Here is a 22,460-nt window from a genome sequence, read left to right as displayed (position 1 = left end):
GAAATTCTTCTCCAATTTTTTTCCCATTTTCCCCCCAAAAAATTGAGAATTTTTCCCCAATTTCCCCCCCCCCCCAAAAAAAAAATTTGGGATTTATTCCCCATTTTCCCCAAAAAAATTGAGCATTTTTCCCCAATTTTCCCCCCAAAAATTTGGGATTTTATCCCAATTTTTTCCCCCAAAAAGTTGAGAATTTTCCCCAATAAAATTGGAATTTTTTCCCCATTTTTCCCAATTTTTGCCCCAATTTTCCCCCAAATTTGGAATTTCCCATTCCCGGCTCCGCTCCAGCTTTTCGCTCCTCCCGGGGAATTTCGCAATTCCCAAAAAAAACCAAAATCCCCAAAATTCCCCAAATTCCGATTTTTTTTCCCCATTTCCGGCCGCCCACGGCAGCAGCGACCTCGGAGCCCTCGGGAACTCCCAAAAACCCCAAAAAATCCCAAAAAAATCCAAAAATTTCACAAAAAAATTCCAAAAAAATTCAAAAAAATTCCAAAAAAATCATGGAAGGGAGCGGCTCCAGCGTGGTGAGAAAAATCCCGAATTTTTGGGGAAAAAAAAGGGAATTTTAGGGGGAAAAATTGGGATTTCTGGGAGATTTTTGGGGTGATTTATTTCAAATTTTTTCAGGTTTTTTTGGGGAAAATTGTGGGGATTTTTAAGGGAATTTTTTTCTGGATTTTTTTAATTTTTGGTGATTTTTTGGGGAATTTTTGGGGGGGATTTTGGGGAAGTTTCTTGGGATTTTTTTGGTGGGTTTGGGGATTTTTGGGAGGTTTTCTTGGGGAATTATTGGGATTTTTGGCGAATTTTTGAGGGGAATTTTGGGGGATTTTTTTCGAGGTTTTTGGGGGAAATTTTGGGGATTTTTTTCAGTTTTTTGGGGGGGATTTTTTGGGAATTTTTTCGCTATTTTTTAATTTTGAGGGATTTTTTTGGGGCTTTTTGTGGGGGGGGGGTTGGGAATTTTTTGGGTGATTTTGGGGAATTTGTTTGGGATTTCTTTGCTGCTTTTGGGGGATTTTTTGAGTAATTTTTGGGGTGATTTTTTGGTGATTTTTTTAAATTTTGGGGTGATTTTTAGGGATTTTTTTTCAGGTTTTTTTGGGGGATTCTGTGGGGGATTTTTGGGGGGATTTTACTGCATTTTGGGTGGGTTATTTTGCAATTTTAGAGGGTTTTGGGGGATTTTTATGGGAATATTTTTGTAATTTTTTTAATTTTTGAGGGTTTTAGGTTTTTTGGGGGGAGTTTCTTTTTTGATGATTTTTTTTCAGGATTTTGTGGGAATTTTTTTTGTTGTTTTTCTTGAGGATTTTTTGAATTTTTTTTGTGTTTTGTTGGATTTTTTGGGGATTATTTTTTTGTTTATTTTCTGGCTTTTGGGGGGACTTCTAAAGAGTTTTTTGGGGGATTTTGGTTTTTGGGGGGATTTTGGTTTTTTGGGGTTTTTTGGGGGGATTTGGGAGCGGCCGCCCTTCCCCCCTCCCCCCTTCCTGGAGGTTTTTGGGAATTTTTGGGATTTTTTTTCCTGAAGTTCCAGAAGGGGGGAGGGGCAGCACCAGGATTTGGGATTTTGAGAAAAAAAAACCCAAATAATTTTTTTTAAAATCCCCCTAAAAACTCCCAAAAAAATCTCCTAAAAATCCCAAAATCCTCCCAAAAATCCACCAAAAAAAAGAAAAGAAAATAAAAATGTCCAAATCCCCGCCCCCCGAAAAACCCCAAAATATCCCCCCCAAAATCCCCAAAATTTTGGGAATTCAGCATTTGGGGGATTTGGAAATTTGGGATTTGGGGTTTGGGAATTTGGAATTTTGGGGATTTTGGGGTTTGGGGGATTTGGAATTTTGGGGGTTTTGGGAATTTTGGGGTTTGGGGATTTGGGGTTCAGGAATTTGGGATTTTGGGGATTTTTGGGAATTTGGAATTTTGGGGATTTTGGGGTTTTTTGGGATTTGGGGTTGGGGAATTTGGGATTTTGGGGATTTTTGGGATTTTGGAGTTTGGGGGATTCGGGATTTGGGAATTTGGGATTTTGGCGATTTTTTGGGGATTTGGGGTTGGGGAATTTGGAATTTTGGGGATTTTGGGTGGGGGAATTTGGAATTTGGGGGATTTGGGGGATTTGGAATTTTGGGGATTTTCGGGATGTTGGGGTTTGGGGATTTGGGGTTCGGGAATTTGGGAATCTTGGGGATTTTTGGGGATTTTGGGGAATTTTGGGGTTTGGGGATTTGGAATTTGGGGGTTTTGGGGTTTGGGGTTTCGCGAATTTTGGATTTTGGGGTTTGGGGGATTTGGGGTTCGGGAATTTGGGATTTTGGGGATTTTGGGATTTTGGAGTTTGGGGATTTTGGGGTTGGGGAATTTTGGGGATTTTTGGGATTTTGGGGATTTTGGGGTTTGGGGATTCGGGGTTTGAAAATTTGGAATTTAGGGGATTTTGGGGTTTGGGTTTGGGGCATTTGGGGATTTGGGATTTTGGGGATTTGGGGGATTTTGGGATTTTGGGGGATTTGGGGTTTGGGAATTTGGAATTTTGGGGATTTTGGGGATTTTTGGGGTTTGGGGCATTTGGGATTTTGGGGATTTTGGTGTTTGGGGTTTGGGGATTTGGGGATTTTTGGGATTTTCGGGTTTGGGGATTTGGGGTTCGGGACTTTGGGATTTTGGGGATTTTTGGGATTTGGGGTTCAGGAATTTGTGATTTTTGGGATTTTGGGGGTTCGGGGGATTTGGGCTTTGGGGGATTTGGAATTTTGGGGATATTTGGGATATTTGGGATTTTTGGGAATGTTGGGAATTTTTGGGGGGGATTTTTGGGTCCATCCCATTGGTGTGTCTCCCCCGGGCGCAGCTCGGTGGCCAATCGGGGCTGAGCTTCCAGAACTGGGCCGGGACCTTCGGGTGCCGCCCCGAGCGCTTCTTCCGACCCCGGCACCTCGGCGACATCCGGCAGGTACCCGCGGCGTTCGGGGAGAATTCCACAGAAATCGGGAAAAATCCGCAATTCCAGGGAAAACTCCCCCAAAAAATGGGAAAAATTTGGGAAAAAAAATGGGGGGAAATGAGGAAATTCCAATAGGAAAAAATCCCAAAACATCAGGGAAAAATGGGGGGAATTCAGGAATCCGCACGGGGAAATCTGGGAAAAATCAGGAATTCCAGGAGGAAAAAATTCCCCAAAAATCGGGAAAAATCCAGAATTCCAGGGAAAATTCCAAAAAAAATGGGGAAAATTTGGGAAAAAAATGGGGAAAAATGAGGAAATTCCAATAGGAAAAAATCCCAAAACATCAGGAAAAAATGGGGGGAATTTAGGAATCTGCACGGGGAAATCTGGGGGAAGAATCAGGAATTTCAGGAGGAAAAAATTCCCCAAAATCGGGAAAAATCCAGAATTCCAGGGAAAACTCCCCCAAAAAATGGGAAAAATTGGGAAAAAAATGAGGAAAAATGGGGAAAAAATGGGGGAAAATGGGAAAAAAATGGGAAAAAAAGGGAAATTCCAATAGGAAAAAATCCCAAAACATCAGGGAAAAATGGGGGGAATTCAGGAATCCACACGGGGAAATCTGGGAAAAATCAGGAATTCCAGGAGGAAAAAATTCCCCAAAAATCGGGAAAAATCCAGAATTCCAGGGAAAATTCCCAAAAAAATGGGAAAAATTGGGAAAAAAATGGGAAAAAAAAGGGAAATTCCAATAGGAAAAAATCCCAAAACATCAGGAGAAAATGGGGGGAATTCAGGAATCCACACGGGGAAATCTGGGAAAAATCAGGAATTCCAGGAGGAAAAAATTCCCAGAAAAAAGAGGAAAAAATGGGGGGAAATGGGAAAAAATGGGGAAAAATCAGAAAATTCCAATAGGAAAAAATCCCAAAACATCGGGAAAAAATGGGGGGAATTCAGGGGAAATCTGCACGGGGAAATCTGGGAAAAATCAGGAATTCCAGGAGGGAAAAATCAGGAATTCCAGGGAAAAATTGCCAAAAAAATGGGAAAAATTTGGGAAAAAAAATGGGGGAAAATGAGGAAATTCCAATAGGAAAAAATCCCAAAACATCAGGAAAAAATGGGGGGAATTCAGGAATCCAAACGGGGAAATCTGGGAAAAATCAGGAATTCCAGGAGGGAAAAATCAGGAATTCCAGGGAAAACTCCCCCAAAAAATGGGGAAAATTTGGGAAAAAAAATGGGGGAAAATGAGGAAATTCCAATAGGAAAAAATCCCAAAACATCAGGGAAAAATGGGGGGAATTCAGGAATCCGCACGGGAAAATCTTGGGAAAAAATCAGGAATTCCAGGAGGAAAAAATTCCCCAAAAATCGGGAAAAATCCAGAATTCCAGGGAAAATTCCAAAAAAATGGGAAAAATTGGGAAAAAAATGGGAAAAAATGAGAAAATTCCAATAGGAAAAATTCCCAAAACATCAGGAAAAAATGGGGGGAATTCAGGAATCCGCACAGGGAAATCTGGGGGAAAAATCAGGAATTCCAGGAGGGAAAAATCCGGAATTCCAGGGAAAACTCCCCAAAAAAATGGGAAAAATTTGGGAAAAAAATGGGGAAAAATGAGGAAATTCCAATAGGAAAAAATCCCAAAACATCGGGGAAAAATGGGGGGAATTCAGGAATCCAAACGGGGAAATCTGGGAAAAATCAGGAATTCCAGGAGGAAAAAATTCCCAGAAAAAATTGGGAAAAATCCAGAATTCCAGGGAAAATTCCCAAAAAAATGGGAAAAATTGGGAAAAAAATGGGAAAAAATGAGGAAATTCCAATAGGAAAAATTCCCAAAATATCAGGAAAAAATGGGGGGAATTCAGGAATCCGCACGGGGAAATCTGGGAAAAATCAGGAATTCCAGGAGGAAAAAATTCCCCAAAAATCGGGAAAAATCCAGAATTCCAGGGAAAACTCCCCAAAAAAATGGGGAAAAAATTTGGGAAAAAAATGGGGGAAAATGAGGAAATTCGAATAGGAAAAAATCCCAAAACATCAGGAAAAAATGGGGGGAATTCAGGAATCCAAACGGGGAAATCTGGGAAAAATCAGGAATTCCAGGAGGGAAAAATCAGGAATTCCAGGGAAAACTCCCCAAAAAAATGGGAAAAATTTGGGAAAAAAAATGGGGGAAAATGAGAAAATTCCAATAGGAAAAAATCCCAAAACATCAGGAAAAAATGGGGGGAATTCAGGAATCCGCACGGGGAATTCTGGGGGAAGAATCAGGAATTCCAGGAGGAAAAAATTCCCCAAAAATCGGGAAAAATCCAGAATTCCAGGGAAAATTCCCAAAAAAAAGGGGAAAAATGGGAAAAAAATGAGGAAAAATGGGGAAAAAATGGGGGAAAATGGGAAAAAAATGGGGAAAAATGAGGAAATTCCAATAGGAAAAAATCCCAAAATATCAGGAGAAAATGGGGGGAATTCAGGAATCCGCACGGGGAAATCTGGGGAAAAATCAGGAATTCCAGGAGGGAAAAATTCCCCAAAAAAATGGGGAAAAATTGGGAAAAAAATGGGGAAAAATGAGGAAATTCCAATAGGAAAAAATCCCAAAACATCGGGAAAAAATGGGGGGAATTCAGGAATCCGCACGGGGAAATCTGGGGAAAGAATCAGGAATTCCAGGAGGGAAAAAATTGCCAGAAAAAATTGGGGAAAAAAATGGGGAAAAATGGGGAAAAAAATGGGGAAAAATGAGGAAATTCCAATAGGGAAAAATTCCCAAAATATCAGGAAAAAACGGGGGGAATTCAGGAATCCACACGGGGAAATCTGGGAAAAATCAGGAATTTCAGGTGGGAAAAATCAAGAATTCCAGGGAAAACTCCCCAAAAAAATGGGAAAAATTTGGGGAAAAAAATGGGGGAAAATGAGGAAATTCCAATAGGAAAAAATCCCAAAACATCAGGAAAAAACGGGGGGAATTCAGGAATCCGCACGGGGAAATCTGGGAAAAATCAGGAATTCCAGGAGGGAAAAATCAGGAATTCCAGGGAAAACTCCCCCAAAAAATGGGGAAAAATTTGGGAAAAAAAATGGGGGAAAATGAGGAAATTCCAATAGGAAAAAATCCCAAAACATCGGGAAAAAGTGGGGGGAATTCAGGAATCCACACGGGGAAATCTGGGAAAAGAATCAGGAATTCCAGGAGGGAAAAATTCCCAGAAAAAATTGGGGAAAAATTGGGAAAAAAATGGGGGAAAATGAGGAAATTCCAATAGGAAAAAATCCCAAAACATCAGGAAAAAATGGGGGGAATTCAGGAATCTGCACGGGGAAATCTGGGGAAAAATCAGGAATTTCAGGAGGGAAAAATTCCCCAAAAAAATTGGGAAAAATGGGGAAAAAAATGGGGGAAATTCCAATAGGAAAAAATCCCAAAACATCGGGAAAAAGTGGAGGGAATTCAGGAATCCGCACGGGGAAATCTGGGGGAAAATCAGGAATTTCAGGAGGAAAAATTCCCCAAAAAAATGGGAAAAATTTGGGAAAAAAATGGGGGAAAATGAGGAAATTCCAATAGGAAAAAATCCCAAAACATCGGGAAAAAATGGGGGGAATTCAGGAATCCGCACGGGGAAATCTGGGAAAAATCAGGAATTCCAGGAGGAAAAAATTCCCCAAAAATTGGGAAAAATCCAGAATTCCAGGGAAAACTCCCCAAAAAAATGGGAAAAATTTGGGAAAAAAATGGGGAAAAATGAGGAAATTCCAATAGGAAAAAATCCCAAAACATCAGGAAAAAATTGGGGGAAATCAGGAATTTGCACGGGGAAATCTGGGAAAAATCAGGAATTCCAGGAGGGAAAAATTCCCAGAAAAAATTGGGAAAAAGAATGGGAAAAAATGGGAAAAAAATGGGAAATTCCAATAGGAAAAATTCCCAAAACATCAGGAAAAAATGGGGGGAATTCAGGAATTTGCACGGGGAAATCTGGGAAAAATCAGGAATTCCAGGCGGGAAAAATCAGGAATTCCAGGGAAAACTCCCCAAAAAAATGGGAAAAATTTGGGAAAAAAAATGGGGGAAAATGAGGAAATTCCAATAGGAAAAAATCCCAAAACATCAGGAAAAAATTGGGGGAAATCAGGAATTTGCACGGGGAAATCTGGGGAAAAATCAGGAATTCCAGGAGGGAAAAATTCCCCAAAAAAATGGGGAAAAATGGGAAAAAAATGAGGAAAAATTGGAAAAAATGGGGGAAAATGGGAAATTCCAATAGGAAAAAATCCCAAAACATCAGGAAAAAATGGGTGGAATTCAGGAATCCGCGCGGGGAAATCTGGGGAAAAAATGGGAAATTCCAGGGGGAAAAAATTCCCGAAAAAATTGGGAAAAAAATGGGAAAAAATTGGAAAAAAAATGGGGAAAAATGAGGAAATTCCAATAGGGAAAAATTCCCAAAACATCAGGAAAAAACGGGGGGAATTCAGGAATCCGCACGGGGAAATCTGGGAAAAATCAGGAATTCCAGGAGGGAAAAATTCCCAAAAAAAACGGGGGAAAAATTGGGAAAAAAATGGGGAAAAATGAGGAAATTCCAATAGGAAAAAATCCCAAAACATCAGGAAAAAATGGGGGGAATTCAGGAATCCGCACGGGGAAATCTGGGAAAAATCAGGAATTTCAGGAGGGAAAAATTCCCAGAAAAAAGAGGAAAAAATGGGGGGAAATGGGAAAAAATGGGGAAAAATCAGAAAATTCCAATAGGAAAAAATCCCAAAACATCAGGAAAAAATGGGGGGAATTCAGGGGAAATCTGCACGGAGAAATCTGGGAAAAATCAGGAATTCCAGGAGGGAAAAATCAGGAATTCCCAAGGGAAAAATCAGGAATTCCAGGGAAAACTCCCCCAAAATCAGAGGAAAATGGGGAGAAAAATGAGAATTTTAATGGGAAAAATCAGGGGAAAGCTGAAAAATTGGGAATTTCAGAGGGAACAATTGGGAATTTCAATGGGAAAAATTGGGAATTCTGACAGGAAAAATTGGGAATTCTGGAGAGAAGAATTGGGAATTTCAGAGGGAAAAATTGGGAATTTCAATGGGAAAAATTGGGAATTGCAAAGGGAAAAATTGGGAATTCCGGAGAGGAAAATTGGGAATTTCAGAGGGGAAAATTGGAAATTTCACAGAGAAAAATTGGGAATTCCGGAGAGAAAAATTGGGAATTTCAATGGGAAAAATGGGGGAAAATCTGGAAATATCGGATCTTGGAACGGGGGAACTGAGGAATTCCTGCAGGGATAAAAAATTGCGAATTCTGACACAAAATGGGGGAAAATCGGGAATTTCAGAGGGAAAAATCGGGAATTTCAGAGGGAAAAATTGGGAATTGCAGAAAGAAAAATTGGGAATTCCGGAGAGAAAATTTGGGAATTCTGGAGAGAAAAATTGGGAATTTCAGAGAGAAAAATTGGGAATTGCAGAGGGAAAAATTGGGAATTTTGTACAGAAAATTTGGGAATTTCAGAGGGAAAAATTGGGAATTCCAGAGAGAAAAATTGGGAATTGCAGAGAGAAAAATTCGCCCAAAATTGGGAAGAAAATTCCTGAAAACTCCTGATGGTTTCAGATCATTTTTGGGGACATTCCTGATATTTTTGGATCCCATTTTTGGGCACATTCCCGATATTTTAGGATCATTTTTGGGGACATTTCTGATATTTTTGGATCTTTTTTTGGGGACATTCTGGATGTTTTAGGATCTTCATTTTTCGGACATTCTTTGGGATTTTTTTCCAGTGATTTTGGGGCGATTTTTAGGGACATCCCTGATATTTTTGGATCCCATTTTTGGGCACATTCCCGATATTTTAGGATCATTTTTGGGGACATTGCTGATATTTCAGGATGGGATTTTTGGGATATTCTCGATATTTCAGGGCCATTTTTTTTGCACATTCCCGGTGGTTTTGGGGTGGTTTTTTAGGGACATTCCCGATATTTTAGGATCCCATTTTTGGGGACATTTCTGATATTTTTGGATCTTTTTTTGGGGACATTCCCCATGTTTTAGGATCTTCATTTTTCGGACATTCTTTGGGATTTTTTCCCAGTGATTTTGGGGCAATTTTTAGGGACATTCCTGATATTTTTGGATCCCATTTTTGGGCACATTCCCAATATTTTAGGGGTTTTTTTGGGGCATTCCTGATATTTCAGGATGGGATTTTTGGGGACATTTCTGATATTTCAGGGTCTTTTTTTTTGCACATTCCCGGTGGTTTTGGGGTGGTTTTTTAGGGACATTCCCGATATTTTAGGATCATTTTTGGGGACATTTCTGATATTTTTGGATCCCATTTTTGGGGACATTCCCCACGTTTTAGGATCTTTATTTTTTGGACATTCTTTGGGATTTTTTCCCAGTGATTTTGGGGCGATTTTTAGGGACATCCCTGATATTTTTGGATCCCATTTTTGGGCACATTCCCAATATTTTAGGGGTTTTTTTTGGGACATTGCTGATATTTCAGGATGGGATTTTTGGGATATTCTCGATATTTCAGGGTCATTTTTTTTGCACATTCCCGGTGGTTTTGGGGTGGTTTTTTAGGGACATTCCCGATATTTTAGGATCATTGTTGTGGAAAATTCCTGATATTTCAGGATGGGATTTTTTGGGACATTTCTGATATTTTAGGATCCCATTTTTGGGGACATTCCCGATATTTTAGGATCATTTTTTTGGACATTCCTGATATTTTAGGATGGGATTTCTGGGGACATTTCTGATATTTTTGGATCTTTTTTTGGTGACATTCTCAATGTTTTAGGATCATTTTTTGGGCACATTTCTGATATTTTTGGATCTTTTTTTGGGGGACATTTCCGATATTTTAGGATCATTTTTGGGGTCATTCCCGGTGGTTTGGGTGGATTCTTTGGGGTCATTTCCAATATTTTAGGATCATTTTTTTGGGGACATTTCTGATATTTTTGGATCTTTTTTGGGGGACATTCCCAATATTTTAGGGGTTTTTTTGGGGCATTCCTGATATTTCAGGATGGGATTTTTGGGGACATTTCTGATATTTCAGGGCCATTTTTTTTGCACATTCCCGGTGGTTTTGGGGTGGTTTTTTAGGGACATTCCCGATATTTTAGGATCATTTTTGGGGACATTTCTGATATTTTTGGATCCCATTTTTGGGGACATTCTGGATGTTTTAGGATCTTCATTTTTCGGACATTCTTTGGGATTTTTTCCCAGTGATTTTGGGGCGATTTTTTAGGGACATCCCTGATATTTTTGGATCCCATTTTTGGGCACATTCCCAATATTTTAGGGGGTTTTTTTGGGGCATTCCTGATATTTCAGGATGGGATTTTTGGGGACATTTCTGATATTTCAGGGCCATTTTTTTTGCACATTCCCGGTGGTTTTGGGGTGGTTTTTTAGGGACATTCCCGATATTTTAGGATCATTTCTGGGGACATTTCTGATATTTTTGGATCCCATTTTTGGGGACATTCCCCACGTTTTAGGATCTTTATTTTTCGGACATTCTTTGGGATTTTTTTCCCAGTGATTTTGGGGCGATTTTTAGGGACATCCCTGATATTTTTGGATCCCATTTTTGGGCACATTCCCAATATTTTAGGGGGTTTTTTTGGGACATTCCTGATATTTCAGGATGGGATTTTTGGGATATTCTCGATATTTCAGGGTCATTTCTTTTGCACATTCCCGGTGGTTTTGGGGTGGTTTTTTAGGGACATTCCCGCTATTTTAGGATCATTTTTGGGGACATTTCTGATATTTTTGGATCCCATTTTTGGGGACATTCCCCACGTTTTAGGATCTTCATTTTTCGGACATTCTTTGGGATTTTTTCCCAGTGATTTTGGGGCGATTTTTAGGGACATTCCTGATATTTTTGGATCCCATTTTTGGGGACATTCCCAATATTTTAGGGGTTTTTTTGGGGCATTCCTGATATTTCAGGATGGGATTTTTGGGGACATTTCTGATATTTCAGGGTCATTTTTTTGCACATTCCTGGTGGTTTTGGGGTGGTTTTTTAGGGACATTCCCGATATTTTAGGATCATTTTTTGGGACATTCCCGATATTTCAGGATCCCATTTTTGGGGACATTGCCGATGTTTTAGGATCTTCATTTTTCGGACATTCTTTGGGATTTTTTCCCAGTGATTTTGGGGCGATTTTTAGGGACATTCCTGATATTTTTGGATCCCATTTTTGGGCACATTCCCAATATTTTAGGGGTTTTTTTTGGGACATTCCTGATATTTCAGGATGGGATTTTTGGGAACATTTCTGATATTTCAGGGCCATTTTTTTTGCACATTCCCGGTGGTTTTGGGGTGGTTTTTTAGGGACATTCCCGATATTTTAGGATCATTTTTGGGGACATTTCTGATATTTTTGGATCTTTTTTTGGGGACATTCCCCACGTTTTAGGATCTTTATTTTTTGGATATTCTTTGGGATTTTTTTCCCAGTGATTTTTTAGGGACGTCCCTGATGTTTTAGGATCATTTTTTGGTGACATTTCCGTTATTTTAGGATATTTTTTGTTGATTTTTGGTGTTTTCGTCAGATCCTGGAGCTGGCGCGGCAGCAGGGCAAGCGCGTGAAGGTGGTCGGGGGCGGCCACTCCCCCTCGGACATCGCCTGCACCGACGGCTTCATGATCCACATGGGCCACCTCAGCCGCGTGCTGAAGGTCAGGAATGTTCCGGAAAAATATGCGGGAAAATTGAAAAAAAATCACCAAAAATTCCCAAAAAAATCCCCCGAAATTCCCCCAAAAATCACAAAAAAAGTCACAAAAAATTTCCACAAAAAATAAAAAAATTACCCCCAAAAATCACAAAAAAAACCCACCAAAAATTCCCCAAAAAATCCCCCAAAATTCCCCAAAAAAATCACAAAAAAAATCACAAAAAATTCCCCAAAAAATAAAAAAAACCCCAAAAATCACAAAAATTTTCCCCAAAATTAAAAAAATTCCCTCCCAAAAAAATCACAAAAATTCCCTCCCAAAAGTCACAAAAAAAAATCACAAAAAAATTCCCCAAAAATTAAAAAAAGTCCCTCCCAAAAATCACAAAAAAAATCACAAAAAAATTCCCCAAAATTTAAAAAAATTCCCTCCCAAAAGTCACCAAAAAATCACAAAAATATTCCCCAAAATTTAAAAAGTCCCTCCCAAAAATCACAAAAAAAAAAAATCACAAAAATTTCCCTAAAAAATAAAAAAAAATCCCCCCAAAAAATCCCCCAAAATCTCCCAAAACTCAATGGCGCTGCAGCTCAGGCACCGAACATTCGGGAAAAATGCACGGGAAAATAAAAGAAACAATCACCAAAAATTCCCCCAAAAAATCATCAAAATTTGAAAAAAATCCCCCAAAATTAAAAAAAAAAAATCTGAAAATCTTTGTAAAAATGGCAAAATTTGGCTGCAGGTGGACCGGGAGAAGCTGCAGGTGAAGGTCCAGGCCGGGATCCTCCTCTCCCAGCTCAACCTGCAGCTCGACAAACACGGCCTGGCCCTGCAGAAGTGAGAGAGGGAATAATTATGGGATTAATTTAATTAAATAGGGGATTCATTTAATTAAATATGAGATAAAATATGGGATTAAATATGGGATAAAATATGGGATTAAATTTAATTAAATATGGGATTAAATATGGGATTTAATTTAACTAAATGTGGGATTAAATATGGGATTAAATGTGGGATTGGGATGAGATTGAGGTTGGGATTGGGATTGGGATTGGGATTGGGAACAGGAATGGGAATGGGAGCAGGATTGGGAACGGGATTGGGGTTGAGAATGGGATTGGGATCAGGACCAGGAATGGGGTCAGGGTTGGGAATTGGGTCAAGAGTGGGGATGGGAGTGAGATTGGGAATGGGGTCAGGAATGGGAATGGGTGTGGGAATGGGATCGGGATCAGGATATGGATGGGAACGGGGATGGGATTGGGATTGGGAGTGGGAATGGGAATGGGAATGGGTGTGGGACTGGGATCGGGATCAGGATATGGATGGGAATGGGAATGGGATTGGGAATGGGAATGGGAATGGGAATGGGAATGGGGTCAGGAATGGGAATGGGACTGGGATTGGGGTGGGACTGGGATCAGGATCAGGACATGGATGGGAATGGGAATGGGACTGGGATTGGGTGTGGGACTGGGAATGGGATTGGGATCAGGATATGGATGGGAATGGGAATGGGAATGGGAATGGGACTGGGACTGGGAATAGGATTGGGATCAGGACATGGATGGGAATAGGAATGGGAATGGGAATGGGAATGGGAATGGGATTGGGTGTGGGAATGGGACTGGGATCGGGATCAGGATATGGATGGGAATGGGAATGGGAATGGGAATGAGAATGAGACTGGGACTGGGAATGGGTGTGGGAATGGGAATGGGATCAGGACATGGATGGGAATGGGAATGGGACTGGGAATGGGAGTGGGAATGGGAATGGGAATGGGTGTGGGAATGGGAATGGGATCGGGATCAGGATATGGATGGGATTGGGAATGGGAATGGGAATGGGACTGGGATTGGGAATGGGAACGGGACTGGGATTGGGATTGGGGATGGGATTGGGATCAGGACATGGATGGGAATGGGAATGGGAATGGGAATGGGAGTGGAAATGGGTGTAGGAATGGGAATGGGTGTGGGAATGGGATCGGGATCAGGATATGGATGGGATTGGGAATGGGAATGGGAATGGAACTGGGATTGGGACTGGGAATGGGATCGGGATCAGGACATGGATGGGAACGGGAATGGGAATGGGAATGGGACTGGGATTGGGTGTGGGAATGGGATTGGGAATGAGTGTGGGAATGGGATCGGGATCAGGATATGGATGGGAATGGGAATGGGAATGGGAATGGGAATGGGAATGGGAATGGGAATGGGAATGGGAATGGGACTGGGATTGGGAGTGGGAATGGGAATGGCAATGGCAATGGCAATGGCAATGGCAATGGGAATGGAACTGGGATTGGGATTGGGATTGGGATCAGGACATGGATGGGAATGGGACTGGGAATGGGAATGGGAATGGGAATGGGGTCAGGAATGGGAATGGGTGTGGGAATGGGATTGGGATCAGGATATGGATGGGAATGGGAATGGGAATGGGGCCGGGATTGGGAAGAGGAACGGGATCAGGATCAGGGATGCGGTCAGGAATGCCATTGGGATCAACAATGGGGAGTGGGATTGGGGTCAGGAATGAGTTCGGGAATGGGATCGGGAACGGGGTCGGGGTGAGGGGAGAGGGGTTGGGGATGGGATTGAGAACGGGAATGGGAATGGGGATTGGGAATGGGGACGGGATCAAAATCAGGACTGGGATTGGGAATGGGATGGGATTGGGATTGGGAATGGGGACGGGATCAAAATCAGGACTGGGATTGGGAATGGGATTGGGAATGAGGTCAGGGATGGGAATGGCATTGGGGTCAAGAATGGGATTGGGGCTGAGATTGGGATGGCCCTGGCCAAAGTGAGAGGGAGAGGGATGTGAATGGGATTGGGATTGGGATTGGGATTGGGGTCAGGATTGGGGTTGGGATTGGGATGGGATTGGGATTAGGATTGGGAATGGGAATGGGATTGGGCTTGGGATGGGCATGGGGTCGGGAATGCGAGTGGAATTGGGAATGGGATCAAGATTGGGATTGGGAATGGGATCAGGAATGGGTTCTGGAATGCAGTAGGGATTGGGGTCAGAAATGGAGTTGGGATTGGGAATGGGGTCAGGAATGGGATTGGGATTGGGAATGTAATTGGGAATGGGAATGGGAAGGGGGTTGGGGTCGGGACTGGGGTCAGCATTGGGAATGGGAGTGGGAGCAGGGATGGGAGTGGGGTCTGGGTAGGGAACGGGGTCGGGAATGGGATTGGGAATGGGATTGGGGTTGGGAACGGATCTGGGAATGGGGTCGGGAATGGGGATGGATCCAAGTGGGATCAGGAATGGATCGGGAATGGATCCAGGAGGGATCGGAAGCGAGAATGGGAATGGGAATGGATTCAGGTGGGATCAGGATCCAGGAATGGATCCAGGAATGGATCAGGATCGGGAATGGATCCAGATGGGTTCAGGAATGGATCCAGGTGGGATTGAGAGCCAAGAATGGATCCAGGTGGGATCAGGATCGGGAATGGATCCAGGCGGGATTGGGTGGGACCAGGAATGGGAATGGGAATGGGATCGGGAATGGGAATGGGAATGGGATTGGGGTTGGGAAAGAGATCAGGATCAGGATCAGGATTGGGAATGAGATCAGGAATGGGGTCGGGGGTGGGAATGGGATTTGAAATGGGATTGGGATTGGGGCCGGGATTGGGATGGGGAATGGGAATCAGAATGGGATTGGGATTGGGATTTGGATGGGGAATGGGATGGGAATGGGGTCAGGAAGGGGGACAGGGTTGGAAATGGGATCAGGATTGGGATTGGGATCGGGAATGAGATCAGGAATGAGATCAGGGATGGGATTGGGGATGGGAATGGATCCAGGTGGGATCAGGAAGGAGAATGGGAATGGGAATGTGATCGGGAATGGGATTGGGATCTGGGGGGGATCAGGAATGGGGATCAGGATCTCCAGGAATGGATCCGGGTGGGATCAGGAACGGATCCGGGTGGGACCAGGAATGGGGATCAGGATCTCCAGGAATGGATCTTGGTGGGATCAGGAATGGATCTGGGTGGGATCAGGGTCGGGAATGGATCCAGGTGGGATCAGGAATGGATCTTGGTGGGATCAGGATTGAATCTGGGTGGAATCAGGGTTGGGAATGGATCCAGGTGGGATCAGAAATGGATCCAGGAGCGGATCCGTCGGGGATTGGGCTCCGGGGTCCCCAACGTCCCCGCGCCTTTCCCCGTTCCCAGTCTGGGCGCCGTGTCGGAGGTGACGGCGGCCGGGGTCATCGGCACGGGGACGCACAACACCGGCATCCAGCACGGCATCCTGGCCACGCAGGTGAGCATTCCCAACATTTTGGGATTTTTTTACGGGGGATTTGGTCTTTGAAAGCGCTTTACAAAATCCCCACCCCCCGCGAAATTTTAACATTTTAAAAAAAGAATTTAAATTTTTGGAAGTCGCCAAAAAAATTTAAAAGGCGAATTTAAAATAATGCCAAAAAATCCCAACCCCCCCCAAAAAATTTTTTTTTTAAAAGGTCACAAAATCCTTCCTAAAGTCCCCAAAAATGACAAAAAAAGTTTGAAAAAATCCCCCAAAATATCTCCAAAAAATCCCCCCAAAATATCTCCAAAAAATCCAAAAAAATCTCCAGAAAATTCCCAAAAAAATCCCCAAAAATGCCCCAAAAAAATTGAAAAAATCCCCCAAAATATCTCAAAAAAATCCCAAAAAATCTCCAAAAAATTCCAAAAAAATCCCCAAAAATCTCCAAGAAATCCCCCCAAAAAATCTAAAAATCCCCCCCGCCCAATAAATTCCAATACAATTCCAAAAATAAAACCTAAAAATTTTCCCAAAAATTTACCAAAACTTCAAAAAAAAAAAAAAAAATAGAAAAAAAATAAAAAGAAATTCCGAAAACATTCAGAAATAATTCCAAAAAAATTCCAAAAAATTCCAAAAAATTCCAAAAATTAAAAAAATGATAATCCAATAAAAATTCAAAAAAAAATCCAAAAAATTTCTCAAAAATTTCCCCAAAATTCCAAAAAAATTCTGAAAATATTAGAAAAAAATCGAAAAAAATCGAAAACAAAATCCAAAAAATTCCAAAAGTTTCCAAAAAATTAAAAAAATTAAATAAATTTTTAAAAATTTAAAAAATTTTTAAAAATCAAAAAAATTTCCCAAAAATTCCAAAAAAATTCTGAAAAAAATTAGAAAAAAATGTAAAAAACTTGTGAAAAAAAATTCCGAAAAATTCCAAAAAAATTCCTAAAAAAAAATTTTAAAAAAATCCAAAAAAATTCCAAAAAATTTCCCAAAAATTTCCCAAAAACTCCAAAAAAATTCAAAGAAAATTTCCAAAAAATTTCTCAAAAATTTCCCAAAAATTCCAAAAAAATTCTGAAAATATTAGAAAAAAATCGAAAAAAATCGAAAACAAAATCCAAAAAAATTCCAACAAAAGTTTCCAAAAAATTTAAAAAATTAAATAAATTTTAAAAAATTTTAAAAAATTTTAAAAAATCAAAAAAATTTCCCAAAATTCCAAAAAAATTCTGAAAAAAATTAGAAAAAAATGTAAAAAACTTCTGAAAAAAAAATTCCGAAAAATTCCAAAAAAATTCCGAAAAAAAATTTCAAAAAAATCCAAAAAAATTCCAAAAAATTTCCCCAAAAAATTCCCCAAAACTCAAAAAAAATTCAAAGAAAATTTCCAAAAAATCCCCCAAAAATTCCCAAAATTCCCCATTTTTCCACAGGTGGTGGCGCTGACGCTGCTGCTGGCCTCGGGGGAGCTTCTGGAATGTTCCGAGTCGCTGAACCCCGACGTGTTCGGGGCGGCGCGGCTGCACCTGGGGGCGCTGGGGATCGTCCTGGACGTCACCTTCCAGTGCGTGCCCCGCTTCCGCCTGCGACAGCTCGCCTTCCCCTCCACCCTCACACAGGTACGGAAAATCCCAAAATTCACTAAATTCACAAAATTCACAAAATTTCTATGGAAATGAGGAAAAAAATTCCCACACTTTCCATGGAATTCAGGAAAATTTTCCGCAATTCTGGCTCGGGGAAATCGCCTTCCCCTCCACCCTCACACAGGTAGGGAAAATCCCGAAATTTCACAAAATTTCACAAAATTTCCCAAAATTTCCCAAATTCCCCAGAAATTCCAAAATTCCCAAAATTTCTGTGGGGAATGAGGAAAAAATTCCCAGAATTTCCATGGGAATGAGGAAAATTTTCCTCAATTCTGGCTCCGGGAAATCGCCTTCCCCTCCACCCTCACACAGGTACGGAAACCACAAAATTCACAAAATTCACAAAATTTACCTGAAATTTCCCAGAAATTCACAAAATTTCCCAGAATTTCTATGGAAATGAGGAAAAAATTTCCCAGAATTTCCTTGGGATTGAGGAAAATTTTCCACAATTCTGGCTCCGGGAAATCGCCTTCCCCTCCACCTTCACACAGGTAGGGAAAATCCCAAAATTCACAAAATTCACAAAATTTCATAAATTCCCCAGAACTTCCTAAAATTCACAAAATTCCCAAAATTTCTGTGGAAATGAGAAAAAAATTCCCAGAATTTCCTTGGGAGTGAGGAAAATTTTCCTCAATTCCGGCTCTGGGAAATCGCCTTCCCCTCCACCCTCAAACAGGTAGGGAAAACCAAAAAATTCACAAAATTCACAAAATTCACAAAATTTCTATGGGAATGAGGAAAAATTCCAGAATTTCCATTGGAATGAGGAAAAAATTTCCCAGAATTTCCTTGGGATTGAGGAAAATTTTCCACAATTCTGGCTCCGGGAAATCGCCTTCCCCTCCACCCTCACACAGGTACCAGAATCCAGAATTTCCAAAAATTTCCCCAAAATTTCCCCAAAATTCCCCAGAAATTCACAAAATTCCCTGGAATTTCTGTGGGAATGAGGAAAAAATTCTCGAAATTTCCTTGGGATTGAGGAAAATTTTCCTCAATTCCGGCTCTGGGAAATCGCCTTCCCCTCCACCCTCACACAGGTACGGAAAATCCCGAAATTCACAAAATTCACAAAATTTCACAAAATTTCCCAAAATTCACAAAATTTCCAGGAATTTCTATGGAAATGAGGAAAAAATTCCCAGAATTTCCTTGGGAATGAGGAAAATTTTCCTCAATTCTGGCTCTGGGAAATCGCCTTCACCTCCACCCTCACACACGTAGGGAAAATCCCAAAATTCACAAAATTTCACAAAATTTCCCAGAAATTCCACAAAATTTCCCAAAATTCACAAAATTCCCCAAAATTTCTATGGAAATGAGGAAAAAAATTCCCAGAATTTCCATGGAATTGAGGAAAATTTTCCGCAATTCTGGCTCTGGGAAATCGCCTTCCCCTCCACCTTCACACAGGTAGGGAAAATCCCAAAATTTCACAAAATTTCTATGGAAATTCCACAAAATTCCCCAAAATTTCTATGGAAATGAAGAAAAAAATTCCCAGAATTTCCTTGGGAATCAGGAAAATTTTCCGCAATTCTGGCTCTGGGAAATCGCCTTCCCCTCCACCCTCATACAGGTAGGGGAAATCCCGAAATTCACAAAATTCACAAAATTTCATAAAATTCCCCAGAACTTCCTAAAATTCACAAAATTCCCAAAATTTCTATGGAAATGAGGAAAAAATTCCCAGAATTTCCATGGGAATGAGGAAAATTTTCCACAATTCTGGCTCTGACCCTCCATCATTTTCTGTCTCCTTTTCCCACTTTTCCCAAAATCCTTTCCCCCATTCCCTGAATATTTTCCCACTTTTCCCCACAATCCTTTCCCCCATTCCCTGGATCCTTTTCCTACATCCCCACTTTTCCTAAACCCTCCAGGACTTTTCCCCAAATCCTTTTTCCCACATTCCCAAAATCCTTCCCCACTTTTCCTCCATCATTTCCCCTGTCTCCTTTTCCCACATTTTCCCAAATTCTTCCCCACTTTTCCCCAAAATCCTTCCCCACTTTTCCCCAGACCCTCCATCATTTTCTGTCTCCTTTCCCCACTTTTTCCCAAAATCCTTCCCCACTTTTCCTCCATCATTTTCTCTGTCTCCTTTTCCCCATTTTTTTCCCCCAAATCCTTCCCCACTTTTCCCCAAATCCTTCCCCACTTTTCTTCCATCATTTTCTGTCTCTTTTCCCCACTTTTCCCCAAAATCCTTCCCCACTTTTCCCTGAATTCTTCCCCACTTTTCCTCCATCATTTTCTCTGTCTCCTTTTCCCACTTTTCCCCAAAATCTTTCCCCCCTTTTCCCTGAATCCTTCCCCACCTTTCCCCAAATCCTTCCCCAATTTTCCCCAAAATCCTTCCCCACTTTTCCCTAAACCCTCCATCATTTTCTCTGTCTCCTTTCCCCACTTTTCCCAAATTCCATTCCCCACTTTTCCCCAGACCCTCCATCATTTTCTGTCTCCTTTCCCCACGTTTCCCCAAAATCCTTCCCCACTTTTCCTCCATCATTTCCCGTGTCTCCTTTTCCCCCCTTTTTCCCCAAATCCTTCCCCAGTTTTCCCCAAATTCCTTCCTCACTTTTCCTCCATCATTTTCTCTGTCTCCTTTTCCCACTTTTTCCCCAAATTCCTTCCCCCATTCCCTGAATATTTTCCCACTTTTCCCCACAATCCTTTCCCCCATTCCCTGGATCCTTTTCCTACATCCCCACTTTTCCTAAACCCTCCAGGACTTTCCCCAAATCCTTTTTCACATTCCCAAAATCCTTCCCCACTTTTTCCCAAAATCCTTCCCCACTTTTCCCTGAATTCCTTCCCCACTTTTCCCCAGACCCTCCATCATTTTCTGTCTCTTTTCCCCACTTTTCCCCCAAATCCTTCCCCACTTTTCCCCAAAATCCTTTCGCACTTTTCCTCCATCATTTTCTCTCTCCTTTCCCCACTTTTCCCCAATTCCTTTCCCCACTTTTTCCCCAAATCCTTCCCCATTTTTTCCCAAAATCCTTCCCCACTTTTTCCCCAAAATCCTTCCCCCCTTTTCCCTGAATCCTTCCCCCCTTTTCCTCCATCATTTTCTCTGTCTCCTTTTCCCTATCTTTTCCTAAAATTCTTCCCCACTTTTCCCCAAAATCCTTCCCCACTTTTCCCCAAATTCCTTCCCCACTTTTCCTCCATCATTTTCTCTGTCTCCTTTTCCCACTTTTCCCCCAAATTCCTTTCCCACTTTTCCCAAAATCCTTCCCCACTTTTCCCCAAACCCTCCATCATTTTCTGTCTCCTTTCCCCACTTTTCCCCAAAATTCCTTCCCCCATTCCCTGAATATTTTCCCACTTTTCCCCACAATCCTTTCCCCCATTCCCTGGATCCTTTTCCTTCATCCCCACTTTTCCTAAACCCTCCAGGACTTTTCCCCAAAATCCTTTTTCCCACATTCCCAAAATCCTTCCCCACTTTTACCCCAAAATCCTTCCCCACTTTTCCTCCATCATTTTCTCTGTCTCCTTTTCCCACTTTTTCCCCAAATTCCTTTCCCACTTTTTCCCCAAATCCTTCCCCACTTTTCCTCCATCATTTTCTCTGTCTCCTTTCCCCACTTTTCCCCAAATCCTTCCCCACTTTTCCCCACACCCTCCATCATTTTCTGTCTCCTTTTCCCCACTTTTTCCCCAAAATCCTTCCCCACTTTTCCTCCATCATTTCCTCTGTCTCCTTTTCCCACTTTTCCCCCAAATTCCTTTCCCACTTTTCCCTGAATCCTTCCCCACTTTTTCTCCATCATTTTCTCTGACTTCTTTCCCCACTTTTCCCCAAATCCTTCCCCACTTTTCCCTAAACCCTCCATCATTTTCTGTCTCCTTTCCCCAAAATCCTTCCCCACCTTTCCTTACATCCTTCCCCACTTTTCCCCTAAATCCTTCCCCATTTTTCCCCCAAATCCTTCCCCACTTTTACCCCAAAATCCTTCCCCACTTTTCCTCCATCATTTTCTCTGCCTCCTTTCCCCACTTTTTCCCCAATTCCTTTCCCCACTTTTCCCCAAATCCTTCCCCACTTTTCCCCAGACCCTCCATCATTTTCTTTTTCTCCTTTTCCCCACTTTTTCCACAAAATCCTTCCCCACTTTTCCCTAAACCCTCCTTCATTTTCTGTCTCCTTCCCCACTTTTCCCCAAAATCCTTCCCCACTTTTCCTCCATCATTTTCTCTGACTTCTTTCCCCACTTTTCCCCAAATCCTTCCCCACATTTCCCTAAACCCTCCATCATTTTCTCTGTCTCCTTTTCCCCAAAATCCTTCCCCACCTTTCCTTACATCCTTCCCCACTTTTCCCCTAAATCCTTCCCCATTTTTTCCCCAAATCCTTCCCCACTTTTACCCCAAAATCCTTCCCCACTTTTCCTCCATCATTTTCTCTGTCTCCTTTCCCCACTTTTCCCCAAAATCCTCCCCCACCTTTCCCCAAAATCCTTCCCCCACTTTTCCCCAGACAGACCCCCCCATCATTTTCTCTGTCTCCTTTTCCCATTTTTTCCCCAAATTCCTTTCCCACTTTTCCTCCATCATTTCCCCTGTCTCCTTTTCCCCACTTTTCCCTAAATCCTTGCCCCCTTTTTCCCCAAAATCCTTCCCCACTTTTCCTCCATCATTTTCTCTCTCCTTTCCCCACTTTTCCCCAAATCCTTCCCCAATTTTCCCTAAACCCTCCATCATTTTCTCTGTCTCCTTTTCCCCAAATCCTTTCCCCACCTTTCCTTAAATCCTTCCCCATTTTTCCC

General features: G+C 41.7%; 1 protein-coding gene across 1 annotated transcript in view; it reads left to right on the top strand.

Annotated features, from left to right (window-relative positions):
- Window positions 1–2,863: 2,863 nt before the first annotated feature.
- The window catches only part of LOC134434554 (L-gulonolactone oxidase-like), a gene marked incomplete at both ends in the record, with an annotated part of 42,538 nt that continues 22,941 nt past the window's right edge, over window positions 2,864–22,460 (top strand). The window contains 5 exons of the mRNA XM_063183223.1: window positions 2,864–2,965; window positions 11,590–11,715; window positions 12,461–12,555; window positions 15,937–16,027; window positions 17,461–17,646. Coding sequence (XP_063039293.1) covers window positions 2,864–2,965; window positions 11,590–11,715; window positions 12,461–12,555; window positions 15,937–16,027; window positions 17,461–17,646 — 600 coding nt within the window. The remainder of the gene's footprint in view (window positions 2,966–11,589; window positions 11,716–12,460; window positions 12,556–15,936; window positions 16,028–17,460; window positions 17,647–22,460) is intronic.

This window comes from Melospiza melodia, unplaced genomic scaffold (genome assembly GCF_035770615.1).
Source record: "Melospiza melodia melodia isolate bMelMel2 unplaced genomic scaffold, bMelMel2.pri scaffold_407, whole genome shotgun sequence".
Lineage (NCBI taxonomy): Eukaryota > Metazoa > Chordata > Aves > Passeriformes > Passerellidae > Melospiza > Melospiza melodia.
Note: the sequence above shows the minus strand (reverse complement) of the source record. Positions and strands in the feature narration are given on the sequence as shown.